The sequence below is a fragment of the Leptidea sinapis genome, chromosome 11 (genome assembly GCF_905404315.1).
Source record: "Leptidea sinapis chromosome 11, ilLepSina1.1, whole genome shotgun sequence".
Classification (NCBI taxonomy): domain Eukaryota; kingdom Metazoa; phylum Arthropoda; class Insecta; order Lepidoptera; family Pieridae; genus Leptidea; species Leptidea sinapis.
The window spans coordinates 8,278,683-8,295,087 of NC_066275.1; the positions used below are offsets into that span (position 1 = coordinate 8,278,683).

General features: G+C 34.4%; 1 protein-coding gene across 1 annotated transcript; it reads right to left on the minus strand.

Moving 5' to 3' along the window:
* Positions 1-11,038: 11,038 nt before the first annotated feature.
* On the minus strand, positions 11,039-12,602 carry LOC126966974 (homeobox protein Hox-B5-like). The gene is made up of 2 exons (XM_050811293.1): positions 11,678-12,602; positions 11,039-11,469 (listed from the first exon to the last, which is right to left on the minus strand). Exons 1-2 carry the CDS (start codon positions 12,600-12,602, stop codon positions 11,039-11,041), a joined length of 1,356 nt encoding a protein of 451 aa, XP_050667250.1.
* Positions 12,603-16,405: the final 3,803 nt, after the last annotated feature.

The following is a 16,405-nucleotide window of genomic DNA, read 5'->3' on the forward strand; positions in this document are numbered from 1 at the left end:
TTAAATAAAAACAACAAATTTGTTTTTCCTTTGATGTTTCCATACATAACTTCTATGAGAGAATTTATTGACGCACGGTTTGACAGTTCTGCTGTGAAACAATTTCATTATGACAGCAGGGTGCATATTTTACGAAGTAATTTTTGATGTTATGATATATTATTGACAAATTCATATAAAAACATTATTTTATCTATACTAATATATAAAGCTGCAGTGTTTGTTTGTTTGATTGTTTGTTTGAACGCGCTAATCTCTGGTCCTACTACTAATACTGGTCCGATTTGAATGATTCTTTCAGTATTGGGTAGTCCATTTATCGAGGAAGGCTATAGGCTATGTTTTTTTTTTCAAAATTATCGATCCGTAATAAAATTGCTATTTTGTAACACAAGGTGTAAAATCGAAAACCTATTTTTGCGTGCGACACTACAAACAATAGAACAAAATGATGTACAGGCTATAATATAGGCAATATTTTATTACTTATAAAACTATCGCGTGAATTATACTTTATATGGCAAAACAACGTTTGCCGGATCAGGTAGTTTATTATATACAGAACAACGTCTGTCGGGTCAGCTAGTATATAATAAATAATTATACATTTCCGTTCAAATCTAAATATTGCTTGCAAAAATGCAGGTTTGAAATGCCTGTTACTAAAAGTAAATTATAGCGGACGGTATACTAATATGATTTATAATTATTAATTACCTTCGGACATACAATGAGTCATTTTCAAATTTGTTTGGTGTTAATTTATGGGCCTCGGACATCAAATGGCGTTCAAATAACGATTAACATATTTTTGATAAGAAGATTATATTGAATAGCATTTCTCCCTCGTTACGTGAAGGTAATTAGCGTGTCTATTCATCTTCAGAGTTTTTATACTGCGAGTAGAATTCGAGATGTTTTATTATTTACCAGCTGGAATACCCTATGGTCCAGTTGGGTAAAACTTTGCTCTTCCAAACAATATGTTATGTTTTTAAAGTGATAACCCTCACTTCTAGGATTAATACACAAATAAAATTTGATGAACGATGCGGGATTCGAACCCACGACCTCCGGCGTTCCGTGCCGGTGCTCTAACCAACTGAGCTAACCGTCCGAGTACCGCCTCGTTATAAAATACTGTTTGCTTTGTTCAACTCTCAGGATGAAGCCACAACCAGGTCGTGGGTTCGAATCCCGCATCGTTCATAAATTTTTGTTTTTCAAATTTTGTTTGCTCTTCCAAATCTTATGTAAAAATTTGTTTATATTTCAACAACAGGTTATATCTGCATATGAAGATGTCATTTGTTATTAAAAAGAACCAAGTAAGAAAAAAAACTACGACATTAATGACTTTTAGGCTGTATTTAGCACTAATTTCAAAATGTTTGTGTCTCATTAAATTCTCAATTCATTTTTACCATTTTTACCTAAATGATAGTTGTATGCTGTAGTTCTATACATACATACATACTTTTTAATATTTAATGTTTAACAGCTTCTAAATTCAAAAGAGTTATAAAGAATCGTCTTATTCAATACGATTAAAGAATATATAGACGACTAGCGGACCCGACAGACGTCGTACAGGAACACACATGTTCAATTTGAAAAATCGGTCCAGACGTTAGGAGGAGATCACTAACATACGTAGGAGAATTATGTGTCGACTGTATTGAGAATCTAATTCGTGGCCATCTGGAGAGCAAAGCCAAATTGGCTTCGAAGAATCTGGGCGTCATCAATAGAGCACGGCAATACTTAAAGCCGGCCCACATTCTAGCGCTCTACAAAGCGCAGGTCCGACCACACATGGAGTATTGCTGTCATCTCTGGTCTGGCGCACCCCAGTATCAGCTCGATCCATTTGACCGCGTGCAACGCAGGGCAGCTCGAGTTGTCGGGGACCCAGTGCTCTGCGAACGGCTGGATCACTTAGCGTTGCATGCTTCATTGTGTGTCTTCTACCGCATTTATCACGGGGAGTGTTCCGAAGAGCTGTTAACCTGATTCCTGCCGCCGAATTCCACCTTCGCACGACACTCCATAAGTTAGGATGTCATCCCCACCATCTGGATGTGTGGCGGTCCTCCACAGTGCGGTTTTAAAGGAGCTTTCTTCCTCGTACTACAACGCTGTGGAATGAGCTTCCTTGTTTAGTGTTTCCGGGACGATACGACATGGGTACCTTCAAAAAAAGCGCGTACATGGGCGGCGGTGATCACTTAACACTAGGTGACCCGTACGCTCTTTTGTCCTCTTATTCCATAAAAAAAATCTCAAATTCACTGGAACACTTGGAAAAATCGGAACAGCCATTTAGGAGGAATTTCAATTGTGAATCTAAACCATCCTCGAATCCACTTGAACACACACAGACAATTTCATTCAAATCGGTCCAGCCGTTAAGAGGAGTTCGCTTTCAACACACGTACAGAAGAATTATATATATAATTCTTTATATAAAGATAAAGAAGTATGGAAAATAGATGCTCCTGGACTAAGATTAATCTCATGAATGTAACATGAATAAAATTGGCAACGCTCTTGTGATGCCTCTGGTGTTGCAAGAGAATGTGTGCGGCGGTGATCACTTAACACCAGGTGACTCGTACGCTCGTTTGTCCTCGTATTCCATAAAAAAAAATGTATTCTTTTGGTTTATATAAAATCTACTGTAATTGCATTATGTAGAACCATTTAGTGAGTTTGCTTTATGAGCATTATTTTTGTAATTTTGTAGTTATAGTGCGTATGCTATGACACGGTTCATCATGGTGAACTTTTCATTAATTTCATTCTTTTCTTTCCATTTCAGTCAGCATGCTGACTGAAATGGCATTACTTTCGGCAGCGTCGTTTGCCGGGTCGTCTCCTTCCCTCAAATATGTGCATAGTGCTTGTGGTGCCAGTTTGACCTGTTATAGTTTAATATTGACACACTTTTTACACAAATTATCTTGCCCCAAGTTAAGCATATATAGCCTGTGTTATGGGTTACAAGACAATGATATATTTAATACAATATACTTACTTAAACATACATAAATTCATATATAACATACATAAATACATTTATACATCCATGACTCGGAAACAAACATCCATATTCATCATATAAATGCTTGCACCAACCGGGATTCGAACCCGGGACCTCTAGCTTTGTAGGTAGGATCGCTAACCACTCAGCTATACAGGTCGTCATAGTTTAGTTATTTGTTGGATGCGATTACTGATTGTGACAGTAATCACAACCATCATGTTCTCGAAGCATCCTTGCACAAACAATGAGTTCAAGCTCTAAAGGTTGATGCATCCAATATACGATAATTCTATGAATTTTATAAGATTTAAGCAGTTTATTCTTTATTACTTTTTCTGAAATATTTGATATTATTTAAACAAGATTTATATATTGAATGCAGCACCTTACAAACTAATTAGTTATGTATATTACAGCCATTGTTAAATACTCTATTTGATTGAAAAGAGTGGCGGTTGAGTTTCTTGTATGTTCTTCTCACGAGCTCTTCTTTTTCCGAACATTGTAGATTCAGTAATTTCAAAAGAAATAAAAATTTATAGTGACGATTCAAAGTGCTTAGTTTAAGCCTAACTGAATAAACCATATTTGACTTTGACTATATGATTGAGGTCTTTTGCCGCTGGGACCCTCACAGATAGATTTTTTTTTTACTCTGTTCCACAGGCGTGCGATAGGATTCTATCCTCGACATTCATACAATTTTCATCCCAAGAGTAGAATTGTCGTCTTTTATTGTGCCCATTCGTGTCTAGATTTCTAGGGCCCGTCCAAGGCCTGTGTATGATACAATCTTGCAGAACATGCTGTGTTTAGTGGCATTATATAGCTAGTGAAATCACTGAGCAAATGAGACATAACATCGTATGTCTCAAGGTGACGAGCGCAATTGTAGTGCCGCTCAGAATTTTTAGGTTTTTCAAGAATCCTGAGCGGCACTGCATTGTAATGGGTAGGGCGTATCAATTACCATCAGCGGAACGTCCTGCTCGTCTCGTCCCTTATTTCTATAAAAAAAAGTTATGTTTCAATTATTCACATTCAGTATTAATAAATGATAATTTGAAATAGGAAATATGAATTTTATTGCTTGTAACTTGCATGTAAGGCTGTTTTATTTGATATTGATTGGTTATAATGTATAATTAAATAGCTGAGACCGAGTCACGTTCAAACTTTTAAAGCTACCTTGGTACAAGCTATGCTTAGCTATCTTTATCTGCATATACTTTCAAATTAGGACCACATTGAAAAAAAATCTCTACTTACACTCTTCGTACGCGAGTCTGACTCGTATTTAGCCGGTTTTTGTTGGTAGACTGGCAGCTGACAAACATAATATCTCCTCCAAACATAATTAAATCATTGAATATATCTGAGCCACAGATAATCACGGACTATTTTGCTTAACTCTAGCGTGCGATTATATTATTTTTGTTACAAAAAGTTTATCTAAATTTCTACACATCAAATTGTATTGAGAAACATTAATCATCAATTTAAAATTAATCATAACGGAGATAGAAAAGGTTTTGATTGTCAAGTCGTAAACAGTCAGCCACGCCTGGAATAAGCTCCTTAGTATTTTGAGTATCACAAATCTAAATTAATCATCCATTATCGGGCTGTCGTGTCGTCTATACGTTAGTATATTATTCTAGTCTATGAAATTAATAACATTAGGTTTGATTATAATAATAATTGATAGCATGAATAAATAATGCCATAACTTGACTTACCATAACGATTGTAGGACTGTTTTATTAATTAATTAACTTACCATTTGATATTGAGGTAGGTACCATCTTAATGTAATAACATTTTTCTTTAATATATTTATCACTAATAACAAAAATACAAGCTGTACACACGCGGCCATATTGCAAAAATGTCTGCCGCGCAAGCGCTATTCAGCGTACCCTTTATAATTTTGGGGATGGATTTATCGCTATCCTTGTTCTTTCAACGCCGTGTGCCATAAGAGCTTCTCTTTTTACGGTTCTATTGTTATTTTGACGTTTCATCAGGGTGTACTTTCTAAAGGGTGGCGGAGTTACCAATGTGAAGTTAGCTACGAGTGGAATAATATACTTATAAAGTTCGTGGATTAAAATATTTTATGATCAAACACAAAATGTTATGTAATAACAATATTACATGCAGCGTTTCTAGTAGAGCAACTTTTGTCACTGAATAAACAATTTAAACGAAATCAAATGCACCTGTTCAGATGATTCGTTTTGAACATTTGTAGAAAAGATGGCAGACATTGAAAAATTCTGATATTTGTGTGCAATTAATATTTTGAATATTCCACAGAAATAAGATTATGACTGGATTTTGGAGAGATTTACACGTAGATTGCTTCTGAGGGAATTGGCTAACCGGAGCATATTAATAATATAATATGAATATCCTAAAGCAGGGTCCACATATAACGAAGATATAAAACGAAGGTCCGGCCACATATTAAGGAGTAATGCTGTCATCTCTGGCTTAGGGCACCCCAGTATCAGCTCGAACCATTTGACCGCAACGCAGAGCTGCTCGAATTACCGGGGACCCAGGCTGGCGATCACCTGGCGTTCCGTAGAGACGTCGCTTCATTGTGTGTCTTCTATGGCATTTATTACGGGGAGTTTTTCATAGAGATGTTTCACCTGATTCCTGCCGCCGAATTCAACCTTCACATGACACGCAACAAATCAGAATATCATCACCCACCATCTGGATGTGTGGCGTTTCTCCACACTGTGGTTTTCAAGCAACCTTCTTCCACATACCATAAAACTGTAGAATGAGCTTCCTTGTGTGGTGTTTCCGGGACAATACGACATCGGTACCTTCTAAAAAAAGTGCGTACACCTTTCTTAAAGGCCGGCAACACTCCTATGATTCCTCTGGTGTGCAAGAGAATGTTGAATGAAAAACTCTGAGCAGACTAAACTAGAGTCAATTATTTAATTATAATAATAAAGGTAATCCGTAGTGATCAGTACACCAAAAGGAAATAATATTTACATAAAATATTATATATTTATCGATATAAACTAAGATGTTTTATGAATAAAACGAAATAATAAAATGTAGATATTTTTTTTATATGGGGCTTCGTTCAGTTCAGAAAGTTCATAGAGAAGTTATTATTAATAGAATATAAACCAACCACAACTAAAAGTTACTGCGATATATTTATTATTATTGAAAAAATTGATGGCAGATTGTCTACCTGATCTTTAACAGCATCATCCACCTGAAAGTGTAACGTGGTAGAACCCCAATTACATAACCTGTATAGCCGAGTGGTTAGCGATCCTACCTACTAAGCTAGAGGTCCCGGGTTTAAATCCCGGTAGGTGCAAGCATTTATATGATGAATATGGATGTTTATATGAATTTATGAATGTTTAAGTAGGTATATTGTATTAAATATATCATTGTCTTGGCCTTTTAACCCATAAGGCTATAAAAGTGTGTCAATATTTATTTATTTATACCTTACGCCCGTTACCCAAAGGCTTAAAGATATCATGTCTTACGTCCCCGTTCTATAAGACACAAGTCGCAAATATCAAAAAACTTAAATTGTTTTTTGAAAATGTGTATTATTACAAGGATCAAAAGTACCGACAAAACTCCTCACGACTACGGCGTACGCAGGTAGCTCGAAGTCATTAAAGGATTACTAGGCAAAATCCCCGCTTTGTAACCGATGACTTGCAAATCCTTTAAGTAGTCAAAACATTTCAAAATAAGTTTATTATCCTGTTAATTCGGAACAATGGTGACAAACAATTGTATAGTATGAAACGGTACATTCCCAAGAGAGCAATAGTGCTGCTAAAAATAGTATTTAAATATCTCGACGCAAATGCAAGGCCGAATATATTTCAACATGAAAGGAGACGTATACCCTTTCATACATTATTGGGCCAAGATCTAAAAGTATGAAATTTATGTAAAAAAAAAGTGTCAAAAAATAGCTTATAAATTAAAAAAGCATCACTGAGAATTTGAGGATTTTTGGCAATCTGAAATCTGAGTTATAGGAGGTTTTATAAAATTGAGGCTATGCAATATATGGGCAATAATCTATATTAAAACAGCTGATTTTTGAAATGTGATTGTTTTTTTGTTGTACGATACTAATCCTTCAAGTTTAGCAATATCAGAAGTTATTTAAAAAGCAGGAAAATATCAATGAAACAACGGGAAACACTGTCAACACAGATTAAAAATACAGAACGAGTTACAGAATCGACTTTTTCTTCGATCGATTTCTTGCATATAATATTAAGTTGATACTTAATATTTTTTTTACTAAAGACATAATGTTATGTTAATTATAATGTATTTTTTAGGTACTTTTATTGAATCAATCATCTGTTGCAAGTGGTTTTGGGTTGAATTGTAAAAACTCATTCACATAATCGATAATAGTCATCGATATACCATTTTAATCGTGAATTTAAAGATAAAGAGAACGTAATTTTAAGATTTCTCGTTTTCTAGATTGTGAATTAGGGTAATTTTCTATATTATGAAATAGAAAACAGTTTGGCCCAGAAATCCCCCCCCTTGTTCGTTTCCCATATTTAAAATTATTGCTTACTTTGATCTACTATTAAATACTCCTATGAATTATGGTTGGACACTAACTATATATACCTGAGTCAAAGTGATTAGTAGAACAGCTTCCAGACAAATAGTCAAGTGGGGTGAGATTGTAAAGCGGGCGCTTTGGAGCTTTTAAAAAACCAATAATTTAATAATACAACTATTTTGTTGTAATTTACCCATTCATTAGTTAAAAATCATTTTCTTTTTTTTTTTAAATGAAAATAAGGAGCGAGACGAATTGGACGTTCAACTGATGGTAATTGATACAGAGCCGCTCAGGGTTCTTGAAAAACCCAAAATTTCTGAGCAGTACTACAATTGCGCTTGCCACCTTGAGACATAAGATGTTAAGTCTCATTTGCCCAGTAATTTTACTAGCTTCGACACCCTTCAGACCGAAACACAGTTATACCTACTTACACAATACTGCGTCACAGCAGAAATAGGAGCTGTTGTGTTATCCATAATCTAGCCGGCATCTTCTCATCTGGTTCCACTTTTCAAATAATTAAAGCTAATGTCAAATTAATTTTTAAATGTCATTGTTTTCTGTTATCTAATTAGGTAGGTAAGTGTTTATGTTAAAATTTAATAGGTTACTGACCTTTTAATATAAAAAAATAATCATCTAATATATAAAATTCTCATGTCGCGGTGTTTGTAGTTAAACTCCTTCGAAACGGCTTGACCGATACTCATGAAATTTTGAGTGCATATTGGGTAGGTCTGAGAATCGGACACCATCTATTTTTCATCCCCCTAAATGTTAAGGGTGTTCCACGCCAATTTTTTTGTAAATTTGTTTAATTATGAGTCAGCATTAAAAAATACATACAACTTCTAATTTTCACCCAACTACGATCAATAGTTACTTTTTTATCGCGATTTTAATATTGGCAATACAACGTTTGCTGGGTCAGCTAGTTATTTTATATATTAATACTAACGCAGTTTGCAACTTTGTTCGCGTAGAATACGAACAAATAATACATTGATATAATAATATATATTATCTACATTTTTTGAGTAATCTTGAGTTAAAATTCCGCAAATATTTGTTGTCAATCAATTTGACACGTGTTTCACCTCTACACGAGGCATCCTCAGCAGATGTTGACTCGCCAATTTCAGGCACGAGACTAGCAGTCTGCCTCGTAGGCGAAACACGTGTCAAATTGATTGAAGACAAAATATTAGCGGAACTTACACTCAAGATAACTCAAAAAATTATCTACCTATATGTTGATATTATTTTTTTTTCATCCCAAATGTTCCATATTCTGTCAAAATTATCAAAGCAAATGTGATTCCTCTTGTGTTGCAAGAGAATGTGGGCGGCGGTGATCACTTAACACCAGGTGACCCGTACGCTCGTTTGTCCTCCTATTCCATTAAAAAAAAGCTCATTTCGGGGGTTCCCCATACTTAGAACTAAAACTCAAAAATTTTTTTTTATCATACCAATACGTGTGGGGTATTTATGGTATAAGTCTTCAAAAATGATATTGAGGTTTCTAAAAGGGACTAGACGAGCAGGACGTTCAGCTGATACGATCTTGAAAAACCCCAAAAATTCTGAGCGGCACTACAACTGCGCTCGTCACCTTGAGACATAAGATGTTAAGTTTCATTTGCCCAGTAATTTCACTAGCTATAGAACCCTTCATGGGCGAGTCCATCTCGCACTTGGCTGGTATTTTAGGTAATTAATTTACATCAGATTCATTTCTTTTGACAGAACAACATCTGTCGGGTTAGATAGTTATTTATATAATAAATAAAATAATTTTTAAACATTATCGAATCAACTCCTCTTTATTCTTAGCGACCATATTAATTGACTAGAGAAGTACATAAGGTATAAATATTTATCTACACCAATGCTTTAAATCCTCTATTAAAGATTCTGAGACAGTTAGCTTATTGCCAACATTAAAACACCCAATGTTCTAATAACCATTACATCATCCAAACGAGTGTTGTAATGTTGTACTGAATTTCATAACAACACTCCAATTTTTTTTTTCAATCCCTTCATGCTCAAAGAGTTTGAACAGACAGCCACATTCTTATTGAACGATGCGTGGTATCTGTATGAATTTCAAAAAAAGAACATTCTCGTTTACGCGCGTTCCACACTACCAGAATATCGCGCGACGTAAAAAAAAGGTAGGTTATTCGAATCCCCGCCATTTTTCTTCGATATTTTTATTGTTTTGTTTACAAAAAATGAGCGATTCATTTTAAACGCTGCAAAAGAACATAATATTCAAGTGAATTTTAATTATTGCACTATACAAACTGTAAATTACTACTAAAATAAATATTTTTTTCATTAATACTTAGTTTATTTGTACTTATATTATCAGTAATGGATGATATTAGGTTACTACTAGGACTAACTGTTTCAGAATCTTTTAGAGGATTCATATTCTGGGTGTAGATAAAGTCTTGTATGCAACTGTTGATAATTAGGTATTAAAACACTCATGTGATACTATTATCACACTCGGCTTCGCCTTGTGTCATTAACCCACATTCGTATTTTAATACCCCTTATTACACAACAGTTGCATAAATAACTATTATTAAGTACTAGAATGCAAAAACTTTACAATAAGCAATATCTTATTACTAATAGGAACTTGATATCTTTTGCGAATTATTTACAGAAGTTTAATTTACTATAAACTCTACTTATAAAACTTATCTCTAACTTAGCAAATGCATGGCTCACATATTCTATTATTAACAAAAATAATGTATTGACTTTGTACAATGTGTTGAAATAACTTTATATATTACATTTTACGATGATTATTCGGAATTGAATGTTTAATATTATGTGTATGAAATAAATATACTAATATAATAATCGAAATAACTTTGAATATAATGTCATAAATCGAATAATATAAAAATTGAAATTGTCAAAATTAATTCGGTTTTAAGTCAATTAAATATGCAACTTAGATAATGGATTGGTCATTAGTGGGATAATCTTGACACTCAATGGCACCTTTCAAATTTTGTACCATACGCTTCGTGTTATTTTATAGTGAAACTCATAAAATACAAAATACTTACTGATGATATGTGATCCTAGTGTATTTCTTATTTCTTGTAGTATTATTGTTTTCACAGAGTTATACTACGCAACCCGGCATTTAGTTTATTAACAAAGTTTAACAGAAAATGTGAAACATCAACGTCACACATTGAGACTGGCTTGAGTACGCACACTTGGGCTTAGTATTAGTTGCCGCACTTAGCGACAATACCTGCGGTATCTAGTTGGAGTGCAGCGGAGACCAATCCTTAATCTAAGATATACAATTAATTTTAATATTCTTAAGTGCTTAAATGAAGCTGTCATATTTGTGGAATTACGTTACCATAGGGTGGAATAACACAATTCTGAGCCATAGAGCCAGATAGATGGTTAGAATTTAAGCTGGAAATCTTAGTTCCATGATTCATGTTATGAAAATTTTGATAGTCAGGAATAGACATCATATTCCTTGTATCTGTATATTCCGGAAGATTACCTAGTTTCGTAACACCGACGTCGTCCATATATGGATCTGGAGAAGTGGAAAGTTTACCATCTTTTTTCGCCTTCATTCTACGGTTTTGGAACCATATCTTGATTTGTCTTTCGGTAAGACCCAAGGCATGTGAAACTTCTATTCTCCGGCGTCTTGAAAGATATTTATTGAAATGGAATTCCTTTTCTAATTCCAGTGTCTGGAACCGTGTGTATGTTTGTCTCGTTCTTTTAGATCCCTCTTTTTTGTCATCATCTAAAAATAAAAATAATATGTTAATATTTTTTAAAAACGATGGTACCTGTACATTTTTAATTAGATCCAACCTATATTGATTAAAATCCTAGGAAGCAATAGTTGAATACTTTGTAGTACACAGAAATTATATAATAAACTAGATAGACAAATATAAGTAAATATCAATAAAAAAAATACGTATTATATATTTAAATAGTATACATACTGCCAATACTTTTCATCCATGGGTAAAAGCCCTGTGCCTCTGAGTTGGTAGCCATTTTGTTTTCACTATAATCCTCATTGTCGCCGCCTGCGTCGACCCTTGTCATGTCCTGACAGCTTTCTATAGCATTCGCCTTTGTACTATCACTGACAGCCGCCCTTCCTACTTCTTTGCCACTAGCCTTAACTTCATCAGCATCATCACCATGAAATTGTTCTAAATTACATTTTTTCGCAACCAATTCCTCGTTGTGTTTTTCCCAATTCTCGAGTTCAGTTCTTGGACACATAAATTTTTGTTGATATGGTTGTTGTGAGTATGTTTCGTCACTTTTTATATCATATCCTTGATGTTTTATATTCCCATTTATACTTGGCTTAGATTTGTCAAGAAAAGCTCTAAAAGCTTGACTGAGTTTGGGGGTATCATCATCTTCAGAAGATTTAACAACACTGGATACACTGTGTGGCGATCCGTAATTTGTTTCTGGCAAACTGCACTGACTAGGAGAATTAACAGGCCTCGTGTTATATCTGGAGTCTAAATATGAATTATTTATTAAGGTTCTATTATTGTTTTCGTACTGGTAGTTTTCATACTGTTGCGAGTAGTAACTCATTTCCCTCCACTTGTTTATCATTTCCATATTTGCGTGACTGTTGCCGTTTGCATAATTCATAGAATAATTTTGCCAATTAATTGGTTCTGATTTAACTACAGAAGTTGGATTGTTTGGATCATATAACTTACCGTTAGCTTGATGATCATTATAATCACTGTTTGGTTGGACAATTTGGTGATTATATGCATTGGGTGAAAAGGGGTATTGATAACCATAGTTGTAAGGTTGTTTGGCACTCTGCGAGTTAACGTCAGCACTATTCCACATATCACTAGCACGATTTGTAGTTGCAGCTGATGACATTTCACTCAAATTAGAATTTAAATCATTAACACTTCCACTGTTAGTAACTTCTGCTGCTGGACTGTGTAGGTGCACTTTGTTGACTGCGAATCGAATGCAGTGAGAGACCAACGCGACCCTAACAACTGTAATACTTTTATGTGACCTAAAAAAAGTTTGGGGTACTTCCAACAATAGAATCACTATTGTCCCTCTGTAAAGTTGTAAAACCAGACGTTGCATCCCTCTCGCACATATTTATTGCACTGCAGATATCATTGTATGAAGGAAAGAGAGGGATGCGTTTAGAATATGGGGGACTATTTCGCAAATATCCTACGAATGTTTACAATGCCAATATTTCCAATACTTTTTGTATGTTTGCGTGTATTATTATATGAAAAACATTGATTGGTTTATGTTAGTGTGCGTGTGAGAGGGTGGTGTGGATTGATTTTATTCTATTATTGGTTTAGCGCGAACCGCGTATATGTGTGTCACTGTGCTGCAGCGAGAATTGACAATATATAGGGTGTGTAAATTTTTCTTTGATCAAAATAACTAATAAAAATATTTAAGATACACGGATTATATTTTTATGTTACTTTTAAGGCCATGCGTACGGGGTTTACTTGATGGTTGGTAACCTCCCCTGCTAGTTTATATTGTTTATTTAAGCTAAAATTTTTACCACAAATATTTTTAGTTCCCGGTAATCTTTGATTGATGACTAAAGTCATCAATAATTTTTTGAAATTATTGCAATATTATCGTTAGACTAATGTCCATTTTAAGTCGTAGGTTTTGAAGTTGATAAATAATAAAAGATTGATAAAATACTATCTAGCACGTTTTTATAATTATGTATAAATTGTGCCTTGTGCCACCTAGGCGAGGTTAAAAGTACGAAATGAAACTATTTTAATATATATACGAATTAGCGTTACACAGACGAGCGTGACCATGCAGTTACGTTAAATATCCTCAAAATAAATTACTCAGCATGCCTAGAGAAGTTATCACTTTAAAAATATTTTAAAAGTTTTAAGACAACTCTTTATATTGAGTGCAAAAGTAATGATGATTTGATGTCAGCGAACTTTATCAAAAGGTATTACTAACAGGATCAAGGAAATTTGAAACATGCATTCTGTTAACACTTAATTGTGGGCTGGCAACACTGTGAAGCTACAAGAGAATATGAGCGGCGGTGATCACTTCATCAGGTGACACGTATGCCTTCCTTCAAACGATTGATTTTTAGAAGCACTTATTGACCGTTGCACGAGTTTGTCTACCAATAATATTCAAGGTTCCATTATAGATCATTTTTGTTTATAATATCATTGTTGACTAATTTATTTGACTACTGATAATTAAGTTATTTGATAGCCCTTACAGACATCAAAAACATTCACAGTATTCTTGTTATAAAATATGTAACGTTAATTTTCTTGATACTTATTATAATGAACAATTTCAACTATTAATGCGGATCACTAACACTAAAAATAATAATCCCTCGTATATACACATTTATATATATCTTTTACGTCCATATGTCAAGGTCCCAAGAAACGTGAGGAGGAATCAAGATGAAACTGTCTTTATGAAATGTCATAAAAATATTCAAAAGTTACACACATTAATGCCATTTTTTTATACGCTTTATATTAGCTTCACCTGTATGTTTGTATGTTTGTAACCGACTTCTTTGGGCGCGATTTTGACCCACTTTAAACGGCTAGATTTCGTTCGAACTTTGTAGATTTATCGAAGACCGATGACATTACACTAATATGATAAAATTATTCAATTTTTCAATTTGCAAAATATGATTTTTGTTATAGCTATAATTAACTATAGTCGATATAGCAGGAATTGATGTAAAAGTACTTAATAGTTTTAAAAATACGCTTTTAAAGAAAATTTAACTAAAAAATTAAAAATAAATAATAGTTAAAAAAAACTTTTTAAGATATTATTAAAATAATAATTCTTCTACACCCCACGCTTCTTTTTACACTAAAATATATTTTTTTACACTATTTTCAATTTAAATTTATTTTCTATTTTTTTAGTTGAATTTTATATAAAGCGTGCTTTTTACTTTTTTTTTAACTATTATTTTTAAATGTGTAGGTATTGTGTATTTGTCATGCTACTAACTGTTACCAGCGACTTCGACTGCGTTCACAGTACTATAATAAAATGTATCCTATGTATTAATGCATGTGTGTGATAGACGAGTCAGATTCGGCCGTAGGAATCCGTATATTAAAATAATAGACTACAGTTATAAATAATATTGGAAAACCTTACACTATAAATTAAATTCTACCATTATAAATTGAGTTCTAAATGATGTTATTTAGAGTTCAACTTAGGTTTAACATATATAACGTATATAAACCCCGTCGCGAGCCATACATAATAATATAATTCTAGTCAATAGTACAATACAGTTAGTAAGAAAGTTTACTAGATTTTTGCCTACAATGCCTCTTTTCGATTGACCTCTAGATTTTGTAATTAATTTAGTAATGATTTATTGACACGCATTACTGCCGAGTAAAAATAGCAATAGGGTCGTGTATGAGATAGAATGACAAGCCATTAAAAGACTAGACTCAGCAACGCTGAAAATTACTCTTGTTATACATAGGACAATTTTATTACTATGTACAAAGTATTACAAGTAGAGTTTTGCATATTATAGTTGTTATCTTTTTTTTTATAAAAATAAGGGAAGAGACGAGCAGTACGTTCAGCTGATGGTAATTGATTCGCCCTACCCATTACAATGCAGTCCCGCTCAGGATTCTTGAAAAACCAAAAAATTCTGAGCGGCGCTACAAATGCGCTCGTCACCTTGAGACAACAGATGTTAAGTCTCATTTGCCCAGTAATTTCACTAGCTACGACGCCCTTCAGACCGAAACACATTAATTTTTACACACGGCAGCAGTAGCAAATAGGGGCCGTTGTGGTACCCATAATCTAGCCGGCTTCCTGTACAAAGGAGCCTTCCACTGGTAAATCAATACTAATAATACCACAGTGTCTGAAGACAAAGGTTTTTAACCAGTGCATGTTGCTAGTGATGATATATGGAAAGCAGACATGGTCGCTAACGATCGGCCTTATGAGAAAGCTCATTTTCGCTCAGAGGGCAATGAAGAGGGCTATGCTTGGAGTTTCCCTGCGAGATCAGCGAATCAGAAATGAGGAGATCCGTAGGAGAAATAAAGTCACCGACATAGCCCAGATGATTACGAAACTGAAGTGGCAGTGGGCATTGGGGCAGATAAGTCCTCGAATGGCGACCACGTACTGGAAGCCCACAAGATGGACCGACGTTCTGGACAAAATCGGCGAAGTAGATTGGATGAGGGCAGCGCAGGACCGATCGTTATGGCGATCTTTGGGGGAGGCCTTTGTCCAGAAGTGGACGTCTTCCGGCTGAAATGGATGGATACTTATATTAAAAGGAAGTAAAGTTTGTGAGGTTGTACGGGCTAATCTTTGGATCTACTGAACTGATTTTGAAAATTCTGTTACCACTAGAAAGACTTATAATTTGTGAGTGTTATAGGCTATATATTAACTCAAAAATGAAAATAATTTTCTTGGTAGTCCGATTTGCAAAGTTGGAGAACTAACGGTCGAGCGAAAATTTTTTTAACGATGAGAAACACATAGTTTTGTATTTTTTTTTTATGATAATAAGGGACGAGACGAGCAGGATGTTCAGCTGATGGTAATTGATACGCCATGCCCATTACAATGCAGTGCCGCTCAGGATTCTCAAAACACCCAAAAAT